This window comes from Suncus etruscus, chromosome 14, assembly GCF_024139225.1.
Source record: "Suncus etruscus isolate mSunEtr1 chromosome 14, mSunEtr1.pri.cur, whole genome shotgun sequence".
Lineage (NCBI taxonomy): Eukaryota > Metazoa > Chordata > Mammalia > Eulipotyphla > Soricidae > Suncus > Suncus etruscus.
Window position 1 is genome coordinate 52,679,668 of NC_064861.1, and position 24,790 is coordinate 52,704,457.

A 24,790-nucleotide genomic window follows, 5' to 3' on the forward strand; every position below is an offset into this window, starting at 1 on the left:
TTGGCTGTGGTTCAAATCCCAGCTTCCCATATGTTCCCTGAGCCTGCCAGAAGAGATTTCTAAGTGTAGAGCCAGGAGTAACCCCTGAGTACTGCCGGTGTGACCCAAAAACCAAACACAAGAAAAAAAAGGAGGGGGGGGGGGGCGAGGGAGAGAGGAAAGAAAGGGAGAGACAGGGAAGAGAGAGGGGAAAGAGGAAAGGGAAAGGGAAAGGGAAAGGGAAAGGGAAGGGGAGGGGATGGGAAGGGGTAGGGAAGGAGAAGAAAGAGAAAAGGAAAGAGGGAAGGGGAAAGGGAAAGGGAAAGGAAGGGAAGGGAAAGGGGAAGGGGAAAGGGAAGGGAAAGGAAAAGGAAAAGGAAAAGGAAAGGGAAGGAGATAGAAGACAGACCGACAGACCAACCTCAAGGGGTGAATTTTACAAGCTGGTGACTTGGGTTCATCCCCAGCATTGCATGGTTCCCAGGCACTGATGAATACAGTATAGTACGATTTGAAGAGACACCCCACACACACACACACACACAAAATCTATGACCTAAAGAGACACCACCCATACATGCACACACACACATGCACACGGCAGTACAAACCCAAGAGACACAAACATCCCACCCACCCACGACAGTATGACCTGAAGAGACATCACATTATACACACATGACATTCTCCCCAAAGTCACATACACAATTCAAAAATATAGTGATACCATATACAGCCATAAAATTATCCTCCCAAATTCTTTAATCTATTATTACTGATAATTAATCAAACTGTTTGATTATTGTGATGTGTACAAAGACTTGAAAAAAATTCAACCCTTTTCACATGGTATTCTTTTTTTTTTTTTTTTTTTTTGGTTTTTGGGTCACATCCGGCAGCGCTCAGAGGTGGCTCTACGCTCAGAAACTGCTCCTGGCAGGCTTGGGGGACCATATGGATGCCGGGAATCAAACCTCCATCCTTCTGCATGAAAGGCTAACGCCTACCTCCATGCTATCTCTCCGGTCCCTAACGTGGTATCTTGATGTTAAAGCAAAGTAAAGTTTTATGACAGGTACAAATAAGACACAAAAATGAACACACTATTTTGATCATAAGTAATTAGATTTGTTTTCTTAAAAGTACTGAAATACCCTAAATAACTCATTCTTAAAAAACTATAAATAATCTATCCACTGTAGTCTTAAGTGAACAGAATGAAACAATGTCCTTTTGTGCACCATGGCAAATGAGAAAATTACGCAAGAAACAGATATATAAAAGGCAGAAAAGAAATATGGCATAAGGGGGCCGGGCGGTGGCGCTGGAGGTAAGGTGCCTGCCTTGCCTGCGCTAACCTAGGACGGACCGCAGTTCGATCCCCCGGCGTCCCATATGGTCCCCCAAGAAGCCAGGAGCAACTTCTGAGCGCAGAGCCAGGAGTAACCCCTGAGCCTCACAGGGTGTGGCCCAAAAACAAAAACAAAAAAAAAAAAAAGAATCAAGAAATATGGCATAAGATGAACCTGCAAGAAAATGTAGGTTCAAAAATTAAGGAACTGGCTGACAAAAAAAATTAGACACAGAATGAAAAATTATACAATCAATCATTACTTGCTTCAATGCTTTCCTCTTCCTGTTCCCCCAAAACTAAAAATGCCTGAACTGGCAATAAAATCAAAAACTCTTGTTCCTAAATTTGAGAAATAAAGAGAGAAATTTATCTACCAAAATAGTTATACTATCAATAAGATGAGCACATGAAAATTTAAACTTAAAGGCAAATAACTGACAATGACAACATATAACACATTAGTGCCATGAGTGGTTCACACATAAATGTGGTTTAATTAGCACAAATTACAGAACCAATATCAAAATGTTATGCAATTTTAAAAACCAAAGAGGTTTAATCAAACTACCAACCTTGCACAAAAGCCATATCCTACTTCTTGCATAAAATCAGCCAAGGAACTCTCCATCATGGTTTTTGCTACCCCTCCAGAATCAGGCAGGATCCTGTCCATTAGAATGTCCCGTTTTTCAGGATATAAAAGTGGTGCAAGCACCACGGGACAGCGTTCCTGAGGAAAATCTAAAGAAAGAAAAAAAAAAAAGATTACATTAAAAAACATATCCTCCTCTTGGGCCCGGAGAGATAGCACAGCGGTGTTTGCCTTGCAAGCAGCCGATCCAGGACCGAAGGTGGTTGGTTCGAATCCCGGTGTCCCATATGGTACCCCATGCCTGCCAGGAGCTATTTCTGAGCACACAGCCAGGAGTAACCCCTGAGCACCGCCGGGTGTGACCCAAAAACCAAAAACCAAAAAAAAAAAGTATGTCCTCCTCGTAAAAGGCTTTTCTAAACATGTAACCATTAAGGTCAGATTCAAAGAAACCAAATTATGCATTTTTCCACCCTAGATAGACAGCAATTCTAAATTTTGAGTATCTGTACCCTACAAAATTTGCTTGAAGTCTTAGATCATTTTGTTTGAAAGCCACACCTACTTGTGGTGTAGAGAACTACTTGCTTCAAACACAGGTTCCCATGAAAAACTGCTGCTCCAGCCCTTTGTGCCATCGACAGAAACCAAATCTATTTTTTAATGTGAGGATTCCAGGAGGGATTGACCCATTTATAACCTAAATGCTGTATTTTGACAGTTCTCATCTAAGGAAGGCCAACTTGAATATCAAAGTCTAATTTTCATGATAAGCAGAAAAGTTATAATAAGAAAGTTAATACAGGAGCAACAGTGGTAAGAGTTGATAAAATGTTTTGTTTGCTTTATACAGTCAACCAGGGTTCAATCCCTAGCACATCGTATGATCTCCTGAGCATGGCCAAAAGTCCTTCCCTAAAAAAGATAACTAATGCATTTTACTATTAAGCTACTTAAAGCTTTCATCATCAAGAAAGTAAAAAAAAAATCATATTGATGTTTTACATGCACTAACTAAAAAAAATATTTTTTTATTTCAGTTTTTGGTTTTTGAGCCACACACCTGAAAGTGCTCAGGAATTTCCTGGCTCAAATTACCCTGGTGGGCTGGGGATACAAAAGGGATGCCAGGCAGAGGTCAAACACTGGCCAATCACATGCAAGGTAAATACTATATCTCTGGTTCCTAACAAAAATATTTCAGAACTTTTCGTAGGACAAAAAAACAACTAACAAAAATATCAGTAATTATCTTAAGTTTGTCAAGGTGGTAAAAATATTATAAAAACTAAATTATTAAACTAAAAAAGATCATTTCACCAAAGCGTTGAATCTTTGCCTCTATGTGAAAAAGAGAAAGCATAAAAATGTACAGTTTAGGAGCTGGAGAGATAGCATGGAGGTGGGGTGTTTGCCTTACATGCAGAAGGACGGTGGTTCGAATCCCAGCATCCCATATCATCCCCCGAGCTTGCCAGGAGCAATTTCTGAGCATAGAGCCAGGAGTAGCCCCTGAATGCTGCCGGGTGTGACCCAAAAAACAAAAGAAAAAAAAAAAAGTACAGTTTAGGGGCCAGTGAGGTGGCGCTAGACGTAAGGTATCTGCCTTGCAAGCGCTAGCCAAGGAAGGACCGCGGTTCGATCCCCTGGTGTCCCATATGGTCCCTCCAAGCCAGGGGCAATTTCTGAGCACTTAGCCAGAAGTAACCCCTGAGCATCAAACGGGTGTGGCCGGGAAAAAATGTACAGTTTAATAAAAAAGAAAGAAATGTACAGTTTGGGAACCAGAGCGATTGTACAGCGGGGTAAGATGTTTGCCATGCACGCAGCAGACCTGGCTTCAATCCCCAGCATCCCATGTGGCCCCTGTACATGCCAGGAGTAATTTCTGAGTACAGAGCCAGGAGTAACCACTGAGCCACCTCTGGGGATGGCCAAAAAACAAAAAGGGTGAAGAGAGATGTACTGTTTTATATACAATACTGGTGTGTCTTTTATAGTTTTTATTAGTGGGCTTTTATGATTTTCATATATTATTATTTCACAGGAGCCATATGAAATAATGATTAGGACAATAGAGAGCATCTCCTTGGTTATTTTAAATTATTAAATATTTTCCAGAGGCAGAGGGATGGGGGAAGAAAGAAGGGCAGTAGTGAACGGTCTTAGGTACTTAGTGATGGTGAAAGTTCAATAATTAAACATATCAAAACCACAAATGTGAGGCCAGAGATATAGTACAGTGGGTAGAGCATTTGCCTGGCATGTATATAGCTCACCCGGGTTTGATTCTTGGTATCCCATATAGTTCCCAAAGTAGTGCCAGAAATAATCTGATTGCAGAGCCAGAAGTAATCCCCTAAGCATGCAGGGAAGCCCCCTCAAAATAAAATCAGCTATAAATATTAACAGTATTATAAACATGTGACAGACATTTAAAAAATGCCCCTCAGGGGCCAGAGAGATAGCACAGCTGTAGGGTGTTTTCCTTGCACCACACATCCGACCCAGGACAGACAGTGGTTCAAATCCCGGCATCCCATATGGTCCCCCAAGCCTGCGAAGATCAACTTCTGAGCATTGCTGGGTGTGACCCAGAAAACAAAATCCGAAGGGGTGGGGGGAGCCCCTCTGCCCCCTGAGATAGTACAGCAAATAGGATGTTTTCCTTGCACAAACCTAGGTTCAACACAGGCATCCCATATGATCCCCAGATCGGTGCCAGGATTAAGCCCCAAATACAGAGCCAGGAGTAAGCCCTGAGCACTTCTAGGTATGCCAAAATAACAAAAGAAATTTTAAAATAGAAGGGGAAAGGGGGCTGAAGAGATAGCATGGAGGTAGGGTGTTTGCCTTGCATGCAGAAGGACTGGTTCGAATCCCGGCATCCCATATGGTCCTCCATGTCTGCCAGGAGTAACCCCTGAGCACTACCAGGTGTGACCCAAAAACAAAAACAAAAAACCAAAAAGGGGAAATTTTAAATTTTAAAATAGACTAAGAGAATTAGAGAATCAGTGAATTCCTTTGTAGTCTCAAATGGAGGGGGGTAGCACATGTGTGCACACATGGCTTTTTATTTGCTTTGATCTGGTTTCTGGATCATACCTAGAAATGCAGACTTACTCCCAGCTCTGTGCTGGTTACGTTCTAGAGACTCTGTCAAAAATCAATTCCAGTTGACTGCATGTAGGACTACAATAGAGGAGTGTTTAGGGAAGAGATGCGGTGGGGAAGTAGTGTCAGTATCTCTCTGGGGTATGTGTGAGGTGAGTGTGTGGTGTCCATTAAGGACTGCAACTAGGGGCCCGGAAGAGATAGCACAGCGGCGTTTGCCTTGCAAGCAGCCGATCCAGGACCAAAGGTAGTTGGTTCGAAGTGTCCCATATGGTCCCCCGTGCCTGCCAGGAGCTATTTCTGAGCAGACAGCCAGGAGTGACCCCTGAGCACTGCTGGGTGTGGCCCAAAAACAAAAAACAAAAAAAAAAAAAGAAAGAAAGAAAGAAAAAAAAGAACTGCAACTAGGTGCTACAAGCACCACAAGTAAAGGATTTAATCCCTGATAATTGCTACAGTAACAGTAACAAATGGATGAGATAGGGCAGCACAAAGAGAAAAAAGATGGTCCTCTACAGGCCACAAATATTTTTACCTCTGCGCAGTGTCTTTAGGAAAGCGTCTATCTGTTCCTGTCCAACTCCAAAGGCTCCCTTCTGCCCAAAGAGAAGATGGGAGAGGAGAAGGTGTAGGACCTCTATTGCTATATCTTGGAAGCCACCTTCTTGATTTCCACTGACGTCTGCGTCAATGTAAGAACGCAGAAGATCTGGAAGCTTCTGTTTGATAAACTGAGCAGCTAAAAATTGAGCAAAGAACAACGAAACCGTTATTTTTACATTATAGTAGGCAAAACAACACCATAAAATAGATGTTCCTCATTCTCATTAATTCACCGTTCACTCTCTAAATTCATAGCTCTAACAGTCATGGGTAATAAAACAAGAGAACAATGCCAGGGGCAATAGGGAGGAGAAATGGAGAGCTTTTCAAAGGGTATATGTTTCAGTTTTGTAGGATAAAGTTCTAGGCATCTTTTACAAAATAATGTAAACACATGTGAAGCCTCTGAACTGTATGTATATTAAAATATGGTGACAGGGGCTGGTGAGGTGGAGCTAGAGGTAAGGTGTCTGCCTTGCAAGTGCTAGCCAAGGAAGGACCGTGGTTCGATCTCCCGGCCCCCCAAGCCAGGGGCAATTTCTGAATGCTTAGCCAGGAGTAACCTGTGAGCATCAAACGGGTGTGGCCCAAAAATAAATAAATAAATAAAATATGGTGATGAAAGAAAAGTTTGTTTTTTTACCATATCAACGATACATAATCTTAAATTATTTGAAAATTCTAAATCTAAACAAGGTAGTCTCATGATTTCAAAGTCTGTGAGTTGTTGTTTATCTCATTTTGCTATTAGATCTTTAGAAAAAACTTACCAAAACCTCTGAGATCTGAGCTGGAAGAATTCAAGAGGGCAAGGCCAAATATCACCTATAATAAAAAACAATCTGAGTGAACAAAGTGCCACATTGATTCTAATTTTAGCTATATATATTTTAAATCACCTACCTCTTGTACTTTGCTTAACTTGAGAACTTTACTCAGCTGGGCAAACAAGTGGGGTGCAGGCTTTAAACTCTGAAAAAAATCCAATTTTGCTTTAAATTAAGAACATTCAAGTTTTTATGTTGTTGTTTCATTAAAAAGCACAATCTTATTGAATTATGGTGCTAGACAAGAATGGAATAACTCTGCGGTGCTATTTAAAATAAGTACACCATGTCCTAAAACTAACTTGAGACTGATTTGATATGGACTTATATTCTATTTGACAAACTACCTGCTATGTCTTTCTTAACTACAAATGATTCAAACTATTAGTAATTTTAAAAGACAAAGCAATATGAAATCAAATTTAAGCCCTTTTTGAAGATTTATTTTGGGAGGGGTCCACAAGCAATGGCTCTCAGGGGTTATTACTGGCTCTGCGCTCAGAAATCACTCCTGGCAGGCTCGGGGGACCATGTGGGATGCAAGGAACCCAGGTTGATGTGTACAAGGCAAATGCCCTACCCACTGTGCTATCACTCCTGTCCCTGAAACCATATTTATAAAAATATAAAAACTAAAAGCTATACCAACCTTCTGATAGTGCAAAGGATTATCAATGGCATAGGACAGCGTTGAGATAAAATTTGGCTTTGTAATCAATGTTGCACACTCCTGAATCAGAAACTGAGTCTTTAAAAAAAAAACAAAACAGATCTTCATTAGCTCTAGCAATCATCTTATTCTGAAAATAAAAGTACTGAAATATTAAAATGCAACCCAATATTATATACATTTCCTAAGTTTCAAAATCTGCTTTTTAAACTCCATGTAAACAAGTCTCATCAACAAATATCAAAAGCTCTTGAAAATATCATTCACTGACAAAAGAACTATAAAGAATAACGAAACAAATTATTTGCAGACTAAGAATCAATCTTTGACAAAAGGTGTAGTTTTTCCTCAGCATTTCTCTGATGTGCTCTCAAAAACTGAACTGAATGGGTAAAAAAGCATAAAAGAATCCAAAAAAAGAAACAATTTTCAATACCTCTTAATCATTTAGCTAAACTGTCATTTTATGTCATCTCTACATATTCTATGCCCCAAATGCAATTTATTGAATAATTAAGACTTAAGTAAACAAGCTCTGTAAGCATTTGTTTACACCATACTGTATTCTTCCCCCGTGGCAGAATACTGAGAATTTTGGCTTCCATCCCTAACAACACAAAGCAGAAAAACAAACATAAATCCCTCTGTATACCCCCAAATACCTGATGAAAATCTTTGCCACTGCTTTTACCATCGCCACTGAAATCCACATGCGAAAATAGGCAGCGTAATAAATGCCTGTCTGCCTCAGGACCGTGCCGATTCACAATCTAAAAAGACCCAAAAATGTATATTTGTGATTCCCATTGAACAGAATAAAAGTAATATGGAGAAATCTCAAGTTAAGTTAATCAGTCACTTTGAAATAGTCAAAAGAAGTAACAGCTACTAAAATGTTATAAAATGTTCTTAATAATTTCTATACCAAAAGCACCATATGACATAGTAATAAAATGTTTCTGGGCCAGAGAGGTGATAGAGCAAAGGCACTTTGCCATGCATGTGATCAACTTGAGTTTTATCCCTGGCACCCCAACTGGTCCCCCAAACACTGCCAAAAACACTTCCTAAAAGAAGAGTCAGGAGTAATCCCTAAGCACTAGTGGGTGTTGGCCCAAACAAAACCAAAATGTCTGTTGTAATTGCACACATTTTCTAGCAAACTGGACTAAAAAGAGCCTAAGTTTTCTAAGCAATGTTTTTTTTTTGTTTGAAGTAAAAAAAAAAAAAAAAACTTATTTAAAGAAATGTACTTATGTAAAGACTTATGTAAAGAAATGGGTGTAAGGTAACAGGAAGGTAACTGGGAAAATTGGTGATGGAGAATGAACACTGGTGAAGGGAAAGGTGGTAGAACATTGTATGACTAAAATTTCATTATCAATAACTTTTTAACTCTATCTCATGGAGATTTAAAAAAGTAAAATAAAAAATATTTTTGCTCAGAAATGGAGGGAAAGTGAGAGAGATGCTCAAGAAAACATGGGTTTCTCCAGAACCATGTCTATGCATTACTTTTGCCAAGATCCTTAAAATAAGTGATCTGGCAGACTCCTCCCATATCCTTTCTTATATCTCCAATAGAGCCACATTGCTGCAATCACCTTGATCAGCCTCATAATTGGAGGTGGAAAAATGGATGGTACCAAAGACCAGACAGTCGTATGTTCATTTAGTGGAAATAAAAAATGATCAGACTTGAATACCAAATCCAAAGTCAATGACAAAAGAATCGATACCCAATCTACAACAAGCTGTACGGGTGTGGGGGGGGGGGGGAGTTGCACTAGCATTACAGGGGTTAAGGAGGGAGATGTGGGATGCATGCTGACAACAGGGGTGAAAGGAGGACAACACTGGTGATGAGAATGTCCCTCATTCACTATCATTATGTGCTTTAAATTTACTATGAAAGATTTGAAATTCACTTTGACCACAATAAAAATTTTAAAAAAAGTAATCTGGGGGTCGGGGAGATATAACTCAAAGGCATGTTTACAAACCCAGGCCTATGTTCAATTCCAAGCACCAAATGGTTTTCAACTCCCTGCCTTATAGCTTCACTCCCTCCAGCATGGACTAGTTGACCATAGAGCAAAAATAAATAAAAAAAAAAGGGGGGGGGGAGCCGGCAAGATGGTGCTAGAGGTAGCGCTGCCTTGTAAGTGCTAGCCAAGGAAGGATCACAGTTCAATCCCCAGGTGTCCCATATGGTCCCTCCAAGACAGGGACAATTTCTGAGCACTTAGCCAGGAGTAACCCCTGAGCATCAAATGGGTGTGGCCCAAAAAACAAAAAGGGGGGGTGGGGGGCTTGAATGTATTCTTCTTAGATGCTGTTCTTTGATCTCTCTTTCTGGTCCTCACTTTGATCTATATATTTGTACATACTATGGGGCCGGAGCGACAGCACAGAAGTAGGGCATTTGCCTTGCACACTGTCAACCCAGAACAACCCAAGTTGATTCCTGGCATCCCATACGGTCCCCAATTCCTGCCAGGAGCGATTTCTGAGTGCAGTAACTCCTGAGTGTCGCTGGATGTGCCCCATACACACAAAAAATAAAATAAAATAAAAAGTATTTATACTAAAAAAAAAAGTATTTGTACTTATATTTCTACCTGGAAAGCTCCAGATAGTGACATATGGTTTGATCTTACTGTTCCTATTCTAAAAATTCCATGTAGCCAAAAAATACAGTGGGATGGGCTGGGCGGTGGTGCTAAAGGTAAGGTGCCTGCCTTGCCTGCGCTAGCCTTGGATGGACCGCGGTTCGATCCCCCGGTGTCCCATATGGTCCCCCAAGCCAGGAGTAACCCCTGAGCGTTACCGGGTGTGGCCCAAAAACCAAAAAAAAAAAGAAAAAAAAATACAGTGGGAAGAACACTTGCCTTGCACACAGCAGACCTGAGTTTGCTCCTTGACAACCATTATGCTCACCAATCACTGATTCAACAGAGAATGTTATAAATTCATACCTCCCATTTGGCATTTTTCAGGCAAAGTACCAATGGGCAAAGTACTAAATACTCTCCTTTTATGGGTCAGGACTGAAATGACAGTACAATGAATAGGACATTTGTCTTTCATGCATCTGACTGGTTCAATCCCCAGCATCATATATATGTTCCCTCAAGCACCACCAGAAGTAACTTCTGAGCACAGAGCCAGTAGTAACTGGAGCATCACCAGTTGTGGCCCCAAAGCAAAACAAATAAAGAAAATAAAATTTTAAAGAGTATAGGGCCTATGGCCAGGGGTGGCACGTGAAGGCCTTGCAGCTGGCGCAGGAAGGTCCGCAATTTAGATATGAAGAACGCGGCTTTGCAGCTCACCTGGCAACAGAGACAGACTGGCCATTGGGAGGACCCGGCATTGTGCGGCAGTTGGGCACTCGGGCTCAAAAAGTATACTGGTATAGGGCATACCAAGCATTGACTAGAGTCCTAAGTTCAAACAAGGCTCCTTCCAACCATTTATGTCCATTTCCTCTTTACAGGACTACAGCAGCATATGGCTCAATTAAAAATAAAGGGGGGGGGGGACACAGAATAGCAATAAAGTGGGTATAACAATGGCCTCACATGCAGCCAACCCAGGTTCAATCACTGACACCATATAGAGGTCTCCCATAAGCCCTCCAGGAATGATCCCTGGCAAAAACCCTGAATAGGGCGGGGTTGACCCAAAACAAAAATAATAGTAACTAAAAATGTTTGCCTTTTTCTCCTAATCTTGTGCTCCCTCTTAAGTCTGTATTTCTGTTGGTGCTGTAGAGATAGTAAAGCAGATAATAAAGCATACTTTGCATGCATCTGACCCAATTTTATCCATCACTTCAGGTGGTCCCCCCCAGCCCTGCCAGGAGTGGTCTCTAAGTACAGAACCAGGAGGAAGCCCTGAACACACCGGGATGTTGCTTCCTCAAAAGCAAACCAAAAAGTCCATATTCTTTTTGTTGTTGTTTGGTTTTTGGGTCACACCCAGCAGAGCTCAGGGGTTACTCCTGGTTCCAGGCTCAGAAATCGCTCCTGGCAGGCTCAGGGGACCATATGGGATGCCAGGATTCAAACTACCATCCTTCTGGATGCAAGGCAAATGCCTTACCTCCATGCTATCTTTCTGGCTCCGTCCACACATATTTCTGTTTTTCCTCTGCTTTTCTCACCCCTGAACACCATCAGGAGTAACTGCTGGGTGCAAAGGTGTGTCATGCTTTCCTCACCCCAAAAAAAAAACAAAAACAAAAAACTACTTTGTTCAAACTTCTTGAAGCCCCAGCAGTCACATATCCCATAACCTCCAAAGACTAATGTCAGGAGATGAAGCCAAGCTAATGAAATTCACAGGTGCCATAATTATTTTGGAGGGTGACATTTTGGGCCAAACCCAGCCACGCTCTGGGATTACTCCTGGCTCTGCACTCAGAAATTGCACCTGGCAGGGGGACCATATGGGATTCCAGGAATCAAACCCGGTCTGTTCCAGATCAGCTGCTTGCAAGGCAAACGACCTACCGCTGTACTATCTCTCCAGCCCCTATATATCATGATACTTGGGTTGAAAACTCAAGGACTTCTTGGGAGCAAAGTAAATCAAGAATCAATCATTCGGGGCTGGAGAGATAGCATGGAGGTAGGACATTTGCCCTGCATGCAGAAGGCTGGTGGTTCGAATCCCGGCATTCCTGAGCACTGCCGGGTGTGAACCAAAAGCCTGAAGAAGAAAAAAAAAAAAGAATCAAATCATTCCTAACAAGTTTACACAAAGAGTGGTAAGTGCAGTTAGAGAAATAACTACACTAACAGCTACTCTGACAACAGAGAAATACAACGCCTTCTTGAAGAGGGAGGTGGAGAGGTAGGAAATGAGGGGACAATGGTGGTAGAAAAGTTTACTGGTGAAGGGAGGTGTACATTTTATGGCTGAAACCTGATTATGAACATGTTTGTAACCATGGTGCTTAAAAAGATATCATTAATTTAAAAAAAAAGGATTTGGGGCCGGAGAGATAGCATGGAGGTAAGGCATTTGCCTTGCATGCACGTCATTGGTTGGAATCCCAGCATCCCATATGGTCCCGAACCTGCCAAGAGCGATTTCTGAGCATAGAGCCAGGAGTAACCCCTGAGCGGTGCCAGGTGTGACCCAAAAAAAGATCAATAATTCCAATTCTGGGGCCAAAGTGATAGTACAGTGACTAGGGTGTTTGCCTTGCATGCAGCTGACCCAGATTCAATTCCTGATGTGCCATATCCTGACCCTGCCAGGAGTAATCCATGAGCACTGTCAGATGTGCCCACCCCACGAAAAAAATGCAAAATTAAATAAATAAAAGAATCATACCACTTCTATAGAACCTAGACACCTCAATTCCACAATAATCATAGCCCAGTACAAACACAAGCAAATCAGATGAGAATGTAGCATAGAACCCACTGAGAAATTATTTCTCAAGAAAGTATTTGTGGGGCTGGAGAGATAGCATGGAGGCAGGACGTTTTCCTTTCATGCAGAAGGATGGTGGTTCGAATCCCAGCATCCCATTTGGTCCCCCGAGCCTGCCAGGAGCGATATCTGAACGTAGAGCCAGGAGTAACCCCTGAGCGCTGCCAGGTGTGACCCAAAGACCAAAAAAAAAAAAAAAAAGGAAAGTATTTGTGCCTGTTAAATGTACAGGCTTGGGGTGTGGGAAATGGGAAGCAATGGCGGGAAGAAAGGTCACACTTGTGGTGGGATTTGTGTTGAGACATTTAATGGCGGAAACAACTGTTTTATAAACAACTTTGTAAACCATGGTTTAAATAAAGTTTGAGAAAAATAAACTACTTGGCTTTACAAAAATAAAAAGTGGAAACAGCACTCCCCACAAGCAAGTGGAAGCAGAGATAAACAGATGGGACTATATTAAGCTGAGAAGCTTCTGCACCTCAAAGGAAATACATACTAGGATACAAAAGCCACCCACAGAATGGGAGAAACTATTCACCCAATACCCATCAGTAAGGGGCCAATATCTAGTGCATAGAAGTTTGTTCATAATTTTTGTTTTTACTATAATCTGATCCCTCCAACAGTCTGAAGGACAGTGAACTGGCCCCCTGTTTAAAAAGTTTGAGGACCCCTGATCTAACCCCATCAATAAATGGGGACAAGAAATGAACAGGCTCTTCTTCCTCAAAGAAGAAATACAAAAAATAAAGAAGAAAAAATACAAATGGCCAAAAGACTTGAAAAAATGCTCCACATCACTAATCATCAGGGAGATGCAAATCAAAACAACTGATGTACCATCTCACACCACAGAGACTGGCACACATCACAAAGAACAAGAACAATCAGTGCTGGCGGGGATGTGGAGAGAAAGAAACTCATTCATTGCTGGTGGGAATGCCTTCTAGTCCAGCCTTTATAAAAAACAATAATGAAACTCCTCAAAAAAACTGAAAATTGAGCTCCCGTATGATCTAGCTATACCACTCTTAGGGATATACCCTAGGAAAACAAAAATACAATTAAAGGGGCTGGAGAGATAGCATGAAGGTAGGATGTTTGCCTAGCATGCAGAGGTATACTGATTCGAATCCTGGCATCCCATAAGGTCCCTCGAGCCTGTCAGGAGCAATTTCTGAGCGTAGAGCCAGGAGTAACCCCTGAGCGATGCTGGGTGTGACCCCTCCCCCAAAAAAAGATTGGGGGCCAGAGATAGCATGGAGGTAAGGCATTTGCCTTGCATGCAGGACAGTGGTTCAAATCCCGGCATCCCATATGGTCCTCGGAGCCTGCCAGGGGCGATTTCTGAGCGTAGAGTCAGGAGTAGCCCCTGAGCGCTGCCAGTGTGACCCAAAAACAACAACAAAAATCAAACAAACAAAAAAAGATTGGAACAAAAAGATGGGTAAAAACAAAACAGAAAAAGGAATAAAGATCAAAAGATTACTTCTAAGGGCAAAAAATAATTTTCTTTAATGAAATAAAATAAGATTTAAAAAAAAAGAATTTGGGGGGGTTTTGGGCCACACCCAGTGACAGGGGTAACTCCTGGCTATGCACTCAGAAATAGCTCCTGGCTTGGAGGACAATAGGGGACACCAGGGGATCAAACCGCAGTCCATGTTAGGTTAGCATGTGCAAGGTAAACGCCCTGCCACTTGTACCACTGCTCCAGACCCAGAATTTTTATTTTATTTTATTTTGCTTTTGGGGTCATACCCGGCAGCGCTCAGGGCTTACTCCTGGCTCTACACTCAGAAATCGCTCCCGGCAGGCTCAGGGGACCATACGAATGCCGGGATTCAAACCCACAGACCTTCTGCATGCAAGGCAAATGCCTTACCTCCACACTATCTCTCCGGCCCCAGAATTTTTATTTTAAACATAAATAGCTAAGCAAGGGCCAGAGTGATAGCCCAGCAGAAGGGCATTTGCCTTGCACACAGCCAACCTGGGACGAACTCGGGTTCTAACCCCGACATTCCATATAGTCCCTCAAGCTTGCTAGGAGCAATTTCTGAATGCAGAGCCAGGAGTAACCTGAGTACTTCCAGATGTGGCCCAAAAACCCTGAATAGCTAAGGAAAGAAACTCAATGGGTATATAGCAGTGCATATAGTATATATATGTATATAGTATATGTATATGATATAAAGTAGTTAGTGCATATAGTAGGCCCAGGTTCAACCCCTGAATCTATATGAATCCCTAAGTGCAACCTGAAATGACCTCAAACATGTTGGAAACAACTCCTCAAAAAAGAGAAACGGGGGGCCGGGCGGTGGCGCTGGAGGTAAGGTGCCTGCCTTGCCTGCGCTAGCCTAGGACGGACCGCGGTTCGATCCCCCGGCGTCCCATATGGTCCCCCAAGAAGCCAGGAGCAACTTCTGAGCGCATAGCCAGGAGTAACCCCTGAGCGTCACAGGGTGTGGCCCAAAAACCAAAAAAAAAAAAAAAAAAAAAAAGAGAAACGGGCCCAAGAGAAAGCATGGATGTAAGTAAGGCATGGATGTAAGTAAGCCTTCGCACAGAAGGTCAGTGGTTCAAATCCTGGCATCCCATATGGTCCCGTGTGCCTGCCAGGGGTGATTTCTGAGCATAGAGCCAGGAGTAACCCCTGAGCGCTGCCGGGTGTGACCAAAAAAACAAAAACAAAAACAAAAACAAAACAAAACAAAACAAAAAAGAAACAGGGGCCAGAGAGATAGCATGGAGGTAAGGCGTTTGCCTTTCATGCAGGAGGTCATCGGTTTGAATCCCGGCGTCCCATATCCCCGTGCCTGCTAGGAGCAATTTCTGAGCCTGGAGCCAGGAATAACCCCTGAGCACTACTGGGTGTGACCCAAAAGCCATTTAAAAAAAAAAAAAGAAAAAGAAACAGATTTCAATCGAGAAGAGCATGCTTCCTATTCAGGAAACCCCAGATCTACTTTTGGTATAGCATGGTCCCTGGAGCACAAAAGGAATGACTCCTGAACGTGGGGTTACTGAGAATGGGGTGTGTGCGTGCATACACATGTGTACGTACATACACAGCAGCAGCTTTTATATAAAGAATAATTTTCGGGGCTGGAGAGATAGCATGGAGGTAAGGCATTTGCCTTTCATGCAGAAGGTCATCGGTTCGAATCCCAGCATCCCATATGGTCCCCTGTGCCTGCCAGGAGCAATTTCTGAGCATGGAGCCAGGAATAACCCCTGAGCACTGCCGGGTGTGACCCAAAAACCAAAAAAAAAAAAAAAAAAGAATAATTTTCATGTCTGGAGTGGTGGCACAAGCGGTAGGCATCTGCCTTGCATGCGCTAGCCTAGGACAGACCGCAGTTCAATCCCCCGGTGTCCCATATGGTCCCCCAAGCTAGGAGCAATTGCTGAGCGCATAGCCAGGAGTAATCCCTGGTCATCAACAGGTGTGGCCAAAAAGCAAAACAAAATAACAACAATAATCATCATCATCATCATCATCATCATCATCATCATCATCATCATGAACAGAAATTCCCTGCCTGCTATACCATCGCTCCAATCCTAAAAAAATTTTTAACTCAAGATATTGACGAAAATACAACTATAAAAAAGGATGGGTAAGGGGCCAGCGAGGTGGCGCTAGAGGTAAGGTATCTGCCTTGCAAGTGCTAAACCAAGCGGTTCGATTCCACAGCGTCCCATATGGTCCCCCCAAGCCAGGGGCAATTTTTGAGCCCTTAGCCAGGAGTAACCCCTGAGCATCAAATGGGTATGGCTCAAAAAGCCACAAAAAAAAAAAAAAAAAAAAAAAAGGATGGATAATATTTTCCTTTTTTCTATAAGGAATGATCTCTAGAATTATAACTGGTATAGCCAAGAGGGCCAGAGAGATAGCACAGTGGTAGGGCGTTTGCCTTGCAAGCAGCTGATACAGGATGGAAGGTGGTTCGAATCCCAGCATCCCATATTGCCTCCCGAGTTTGCCGGGAGTTATTTCTGAGCGCAGAGCCAGGAGTAACGATGAGTGCTGCTGAGTGTGACCCAAAAAACAACAACAACAAAAAAGTATAGCTAGGGAGGTGGCTCAAATGGGCTAGAACACATTAATTTCACACTAAGTTCTATATGATCCCATCACTGGGTACATTGCTAGATGTAGGTGAAAGTAAAATGGAAGAAATAATATATATACATATATATTATAGTTAAGTAAACTAAAAATTAAGTCACAGGAGCCAGAGATAGCACAATGGGTCTTTTTTTTGCATCCGGCTGACCTGGATACAATCTCTGGCAATATATATACCAGTAAATACATATGTAGAATAATCACTAAAATGTGGTGTTTTATTTCAGTTTTGCAAAAATTGAATAAAACACTATACAATGGGCCCGGAGAGATAGCACAGCAGTGTTTGCCTTGCAAGCAGCCGATCCAGGACCAAAGGTGGTTGGTTCAAATCCTGGTGTCCCATATGTCCCCCGTGCCTGCCAGGAGCTATTTCTGAGCAGACAGCCAGGAGTAACCCCTGAGCACCGCCGGGTGTGGCTCAAAGACAAAAAAAAAAAAAAAAAAAAAAAAAAACACTATACAAGTATCAAATCTACACTTGAGAAAAATAACTTTTTTTTTTTTTTTTTTTTTTTTTTTGGTTTTGGAACACCAGGGGATAGAACTGCAGTCCGTCCTGGGTCAGGACCATAACAGCTGTGCCACTGCACCGGCTCAAAAAAAATTACTTTTGATGCAGACTCTGAAAGACATTCAACTATCTACATATGAGCACAAGAAAAGATTCTAATCATTTAGCACAGCTGGGAGTACATTTGCCTTGTATGCAGCCAACCCAGGTTCATTTGTCCCACAAGGCTGCCAGGAATAACCCGAGTGCTGCTGGGTGTGGCCGAAAAATATTCTGATTAGTAGCCTAAGTCAGAACTACAAGAGATAGAACACTAGAATGACTAAAAGGAAAAATATTTATAAGAACAAGTATCTGTGAGGGTGAAATGGAACGGGAACTCTTATAATACTATTCACACACATGAAAATGTGATTTGAAAGATAGTAAAAGTACTTCAGATACTTCATATCAATTCGATTATTTTAATATATAAACAAAAAAATTTAGCGTATCTAACCCAAAACTTATAATTGAATGTTGAAAGCCAATTATTTCAGAGTGGCTATTCATCAACTAATTAACTATAAATAAATACAAAATAAATATCCATACACTGGGTTACTGGTTCAATCATAAGGGGGATTTCTGACTTAATTCCAACAATCATAAATTGATGATTTATGATTCAAATCATAAATTTAATGTGATTTGTCACATTAAATGATGTGAGGGGGCCAGAGAGACAGCATGGAGGTAGGCCATTTGCCTTGCATGCAGGACAGTGGTTCAAATCCCAGAATCCCATATGGTCCCCCGAGCCTGCCAGGAGCGATTTCTTAGTGTAGAGCCAGGAATAAGCCCTGAGCACTGCCAGGTATGACCCCAAAACCAAAAAAATAATAATAAAATAAAATAAATGACAATGTGATGAATTTAAATTAAATTTTGGGCCACATACAGTGACACTCAGGGGTTACACCTGGCTCTGTACTCAGAAATTACTCCTGGCAGATTCAGAGGACCATAAGTGATGCAGGAATCATATACATATTGACCATGTGCAAGGCAAACATCCTACCTGCTAAGCTATCATTCCAGACTCCCAACATTGGATGTTTTGATTTTTTTTTTATTGTGAGATTTAAGCCACAGTGGTCTGGGATAACACCTGGAGGTGATCAGAAGTCCTTGTGCTTGCTGTGCCTGGGTCTGAAACAGCATTAGCCATGTGCAAGTCAAGAACCTAACCCCTGGATATTCACTCCAACCACTGAAATATCTTTTAATATGATTCTCAGCTGCTTTTTGAATTTGCAGATAACTGGGCCTGCAATTCAATCTGAAAGTCTGAAAGTGTGATACTACTCAGATACTTGTGCCAGGGATTACCTAGGTTACACCTGGCAGTGCTGGGAAGTGTACAGGGGACCACATGGCATAACAGAAACAAACTGAGGTTCACTACACACATAGCATGTACCGTTATGTTCCCTCTATACCGTAACACAAACAAAACATAAATATTAAGATTAAAACAAATCACTAAGTTGCTAATTTCATTAAGTGTTTTGTTTCGGTTTTGGTTTTTGTGCAACATACACCTGTGCACAGTAGTAAATCTTTGCTCTGCACTCTGGAATTACTCCTGGCAGACTCAGAGGAACATGTGGTATTCTGAGGATAAAACCTGAATTGGACAAATGTAAGACAAACACCCTTTGGCTGTGCTGTAACTCCAGCCCCTAAGATTTTTTCTTAATTAGTGTTTGTTTACAGCACTGTGTTTTAGTAATAGAATACAGGGGCCAGAGCAATGGTGCAGTGGTAGGGCATTTGCCTTGCACGCAGCTGACCCAGGAATGGCCACGGTTCAATCCCCCAGCGTTCCATATGGCCCCCCAAGCCAGGAGTGATTTCTGAGCGCCAGGAGTAACCCCTGCTCGTCACCGAGTGTGGCTAAAAAACCAAATGAATGAATGAACGAACGAACGAACAACGAACAAATGAATAAAATATATATGCATCTTGGCCAGAACAGTGGCCCAAGTGTTAAGGCATCCGACTTGCCCGCGTTAGCCTAGGACGATCCCCTGGCATCCCATATGGTCCCCCAAGTCAGGAGCGATTTCTGAGTGCATAGCCCTGGTTATCACCAGGTGTGGCCGATAAACCAAAATAAAAATTAAAAAAAATAAATATAGGGGCCGGGCGGTGGCGCTAAAGGTAAGGTGCCTGCCTTGCCTGCGCTAGCCTTGGACGGACCGCGGTTCGATCCCCCGGTGTCCCATATGGTCCCCCAAGCCAGGAGCAACTTCTGAGCACATAGCCAGGAGTAACCCCTGAGCGTTACCGGGTGTGGCCCAAAAACCAAAAATAAATAAATAAATAAATAAATAAATAAATAAATAAATAAATAAATAAATAAATAAATAAATAAATAGATAGATATATCTGAGGTGGGAACAACAGCACAGCAGTAGGTATTTGCCTTGCACACAACCAACCTGGGACAGACCGGATTCAATCACCAGCATCCTATATGATTTCGAGCCAGCCAGGAGTGATTCCTGAGCAGAGCCATGAGTAACCAGAGCACCGCCAGGTGTGGTCCAAAAAAACAAAAACAAACAAATAGATCTGAAAATATATAAATATAAAATCCTAAAAAAATATTTTAAATACAAAATAAAATCTCTTTTAATCACATACAATAAATTAAACACTTGAAATAGGGGCAAAGGTTATTTTCATACATATTCCCACAAAAACTGCGAACTCGACTGTACATGTATTCACTTAATGGCACTTGCCTGTTACTAGTTTACTTACATGCTGTATTTCCTGCTGGCTGGCTCGGTAGTTTTTCTTGGTTAAATTGTCCACCAGGTAGCTGATTTGAGACAAGGCCAGCGAGAGCGAGTCAAGATTCATTGCTGGTTGGGGCGGAAGCAGGCGGCCGAGCCCGGCGCAAAATCACCATTATTCCCCTTTAGTCACCTCAGAGGCAGGTTAATGCTTTCTTTATAGTGTCTATAGCTGGTATCTGTACAATATCTTCACTTCTTCTTTACAGAGGGTCTTATTTTGTTCTTAAGCATGGCACCTGTAAATAAACAAAATTTATATTTTAAATATCCCTTTTTGTTTTTGTTTTTTTTTTTTTTTTTTTTTTTTTTTTGGTTTTTGGTTTTTGGGCCACACCCGGCGGTGCTCAGGGGTTACTCCTGGCTGTCTGCTTAGGAATAGCTCCTGGCAGGCACCGGGGACCATATGGGACACCGGGATTTGAACCAACCACCTTTGGTCCTGGATCAGCTGCTTGCAAGGCAAACGCCCGCCGCTGTGCTATCTCTCCGGGCCCTTGTTTTTGGGCCACACCCAGCGGTGCTCAGGGGTTACTCCTGGCTGTCTGCACAGAAATAGCTCCTGGCAGGCACAGGGGACCATATGGGATACCGGGATTTGAACCAACCACCTTTGGTCCTGGACTTGCTGCTTGCAAAGCAAACACCCTGTGCTATCTCTCCGGACCCTTAAATATCATTTTTTGTTAAGAGAAAAAGGGAATCAAATAACCTTTATCTTTAATCATAGTACCTAAAATAACAAAGATTTTATTTACAAATCATTTACAAAACCCCATTTTGCTCCTGGAAGTACTAATAAGACGGAGATAGCATTAAAGCCACATCCAGCTATGCTTCTGGAAATCATGTAGTATTGGGGATCAAATTGGGATATCTGTGAAGGCAAGTGCTTTAACTCCTGCAGTATCTCTGCAATCCTAAATACTATTTAAAATCAGAAAAATTGGATCATAGGGTGTGTAGGTATTTAGGAATTTGAATGGCAGGCATTATCAAGTTAGGTAGAACTCTAGAATTCACATTCATTCCTCATCAAAGCTATTTACTAAGATAATTCAAAAGGAAAAAGTTCACACACCCGGCAGTGCGCAGGAGTTATTCCTGGCTCTATGCTCAGAAATCACTCCTAGCAGGCTCAGGAGACCATATAGAATGCCGGGATTCCAACCACCGACCTGCATGCAAGGCAAATGCCTTACGTCCATGCTATCTCTCCAGCCCCAATCTCTTTTTCTTTATATTATACCCAAGTGCTACAAGAATAGATCAAGGGGGCTACTCCCCACTTGATGTTTGTACAGTATAGCACCTATTTTGACTGAGTGAGTTATAGAGTTCAATCCCAGAACAGGTTCTTCAAACATATGGCCCCTGGCAGACAATCACCAAATATGTGTACTGTCAAGTGCCTAGCATTACCAACAACAGAAAAAGAATAGAAATGATAGGGGAGGTGAAATGATACAAAGCCTGTGAATAAAACATGGAACATAGGGCCGAAGAGATAACACAGCGGAAGGGCGTTTGCCTTGCATGCAGCCATTCCAGGACAGTTCGTGGTTCAAATCCAGGCATCCCATATGGTCCCTCCATGCCTGCCAGGTGTGATTTCTGAGCAGAGCCAGGAGTAACCCGAGCGCCGCCACCAGTATGATCCAAAGACAAAACAAAAAAAAATCCATGGAACATATCATATAAATGAACAGAAAACAATGTGGTTTTTTTGCACTGGAAACTTCATGTGTTTTTTTTTTTTTTTGGGGGGGGGTCTATACCCAGCAGCGCTCAGGGGCTACTCCTGGCTCTATGCTCAGAAATCGCTCCTAGCAGGCAAGGGGGGACCATATGGGATGCCAGGATTCGAACCACCATCCTTCTGCATGTAAGACAAATGCCCTACCTCCATGCTATCTCTCCGGCCCCATGCACTGAAAAATTTTTACTTTAGTGCTGACAGGAGTGCTTTTTATAATTTTTACTTTGCAAAAATTTATGATTTGACATATTCTGTTGAAGCTACTTTTATAGGTTAATTTTGCACTGGTAACTATAACTACAAAAAGAATAGGGGCCGGAGCGGTGGCGCAAACAGTAGGTTTGCCTTGCACGTGCTAACCTAGGACGAACTGCGGTTTTATCTCCTGGCATCCCATATGGTCCCCCAAGCCAGGAGCGATTTCTGAGCACATAGCCAGGAGTAACTCAAGCATCACTGGGGGTGAGGGGGTGGGCCAAAAAGCTAAAAAAGAAAAAAAGAAAAAGAAAAAAGAAAGGAGCCAGATAGCACAGTGGCTAGGGCTTGCCTTGCATGTGGCTGACCTGGATCTGACTAGCTCAATCCCTGGCATCCTATATGGTCCCCTGGCCTGCCAGGAGCAATTTCTGAATGCAGAGCCAAGAGTTACCTGTGTACCACCAGATGTTACCCCTCGCCCCCCCCCCAAAAAAAGGGGCCAGTGTGAGCTATCCCAAAAGCTGCCTAAGTACATTGCTTTGCACAGCAAAGGCCAGATTCAATGCCCAGCACATGGCTCTACCAGTACTGCTGGGAATGATCCCTGAGCACCACTGGGTAAGGTCCAAAAATTTAAAATCTACTAAAAAGAAAAGGTACATTAAAACAAAGCTAGAATTTATATTGTCTTTGATTTATGAGGCCTTCCTAATTGATAGCAGGCTCAGAGACCACACAGGGTGCTGAGAATAGACCCAGGTTGGCCATGTGCAAGGCAAATGCCCTATCTGCAGTACTATGACTCCAGCCCAACCGAAGTAGAATTTTTAAAGAGGTTCATAAGAGTTTTTTTTTTGTTTTTGTTTTTTGTTTTTGGGCCACACCCGGTAACGCTCAGGGGTTACTCCTGGCTATGCGCTCAGAAGTTGCTCCTGGCTTGGGGGACCATATGGGACACCGGGGGATCGAACCGCGGTCCATCCAAGGCTAGCGCAGGCAAGGCAGGCACCTTACCTTTAGCGCCACCGCCCGGCCCCTCATAAGAGTTTTAAGGCATAAATATACTGGAAAAGCTCATGGTCTACCAATTATAACAAGCAACATGTAAAAAAATTGTTTATATTCAAAGCATAAGACCTTTTTAGTTTATATAAAATTGAATTATAATAGAAGCCACATAAAGGAGAGGTGTGGGGTAAGGCTCATAGATAGCAAAATGCATGTCTTACAACTGGTAGTCTAGGTTTAATTCCAGGCAGTGCAAAAAGAAACCAAAGATACAAAAAGACTTAAATATCTGGATAGAGGTGAGTAACTAACTCACCAGATTACTAACAGCCATACAAATCAAAGTTTATTTGAAGATATGAAGCAAAAATAAGTGCTAAAAATGAAAAGGTCATGGTTAGCTGCTTTAAGTGTTCTAATTAATATTTATATAGGATAGAGGCCGTAGAGTGAGCACAGACAGGGCTAGGGTGTTTGCCTTGCATGCAGCAGATTTGAACAGACAACAGATATTGGTTCGAATCCCAGCATCCCATATGGTTCCCTTCCCTACCCCATCCCCGTGCCTGCCAGGAGCGACTTCTGAGGGCAGAGCCAGGAGCAACCCCCTGAGCACCACCAGGTTTGATCCAAAAACCAAAAAAAGAAATATTTATATGCAAAAGAAATATTTAGGGACAAAGAGAGAGCATGGAGGTAGTGTGTTTGCCTTGCATGCAAAAAGACGGTGGTTCAAATCCCGGCATCCCATCTCATATGGTCCCCCGAGCCTGCCAGGAGTGATTCCTGAACATAGAGCCAGCAGTAACACCAGAGCACTGCTGGGTGTAACCCAAAAACCAAAAAAGAAAAAAAGAAAAATATGTATAACTGTAAACGTAAGAAAAGACAAATAAGTCTCATGTGCCAATAAAGAAATCCAGTCGTTGGCTCGAATTTGGATGAATTGATGAGGCTGACAAAGGGGATAATACACCTAACAAGAAAAAATTATTTTTGGTTCGCCAAATTTGCCAGGAGCAATTTCTGAGCACAGAGCCAGGAATAACCAACCACTGAGCGCTGCTGGGTGTGACCCAAAAACAAACAAATAAAAACATTATCATCTATATGATTTTGACTTAATTCACTTTGATTTTACATGTTTAAATTTTTGTTAAATAAAAAATAACTTAAAAACATAAGAGCCTGGGTGTCAGACTAACAGAATACAAAAAAATGTTTCCACTGAAAATAGCACCTTGTACTTAGTACAGAGTAGGATATAAACTTGAATTTGTTGAGTCTTTAGTTTTATTGATAACAGCATTATTTTGTTAACAACTAGACTTTGTAGGGAAGACTGAGCCATACCAAGTAGTACCCAAGGGCTTTTCCAGTTTATATGCTCAGGGGTCATTCAAAATAAGATTTAGGTGACCATGCAGTCAGGGATGGCCACCTGCATGCTTAGCAGCATTCATTCAAGTCACTAAATTATCTCTTTGGCTCCAATTTTAGATAAATTATAAATAGTATTTGAAGGGGTCTGAGAAACAGTACAGTGAGTAGAGAACTTAGTGCATTACACAGGGCCAACCCGGGTTCGAACCCTATCTGGTCACACAAGCCTGCCAGGAGTGATTCCTGAGCACAAAACTAAGAATATTGGGGCCGGAGAGATAGCATGGAGGTAGTGCGTTTGCCTTGCATGCAGAAGGAAGGTGGTTCAATGTCCCCTGAGCCTGCCAGGAG

The 24,790-nt window shown here is 42.2% G+C and overlaps 1 protein-coding gene across 6 annotated transcripts in view; it reads right to left on the bottom strand.

Annotated features, from left to right (window-relative positions):
* Positions 1–24,790, bottom strand: part of CNOT1 (CCR4-NOT transcription complex subunit 1) — a 121,535-nt gene that overhangs the window by 76,975 nt on the left and 19,770 nt on the right. For all 6 annotated transcript variants that reach the window (XM_049786117.1, XM_049786114.1, XM_049786118.1 and 3 more), the window contains exons 2-8: positions 20,057–20,330; positions 7,805–7,912; positions 7,122–7,220; positions 6,549–6,617; positions 6,416–6,470; positions 5,578–5,781; positions 1,906–2,074 (exon numbers count right to left, since the gene is read on the bottom strand). In XM_049786117.1, the coding sequence (XP_049642074.1) occupies positions 1,906–2,074; positions 5,578–5,781; positions 6,416–6,470; positions 6,549–6,617; positions 7,122–7,220; positions 7,805–7,912; positions 20,057–20,158 (806 nt within the window). In that variant the 5' untranslated portion in view covers positions 20,159–20,330. The remainder of the gene's footprint in view (positions 1–1,905; positions 2,075–5,577; positions 5,782–6,415; positions 6,471–6,548; positions 6,618–7,121; positions 7,221–7,804; positions 7,913–20,056; positions 20,331–24,790) is intronic.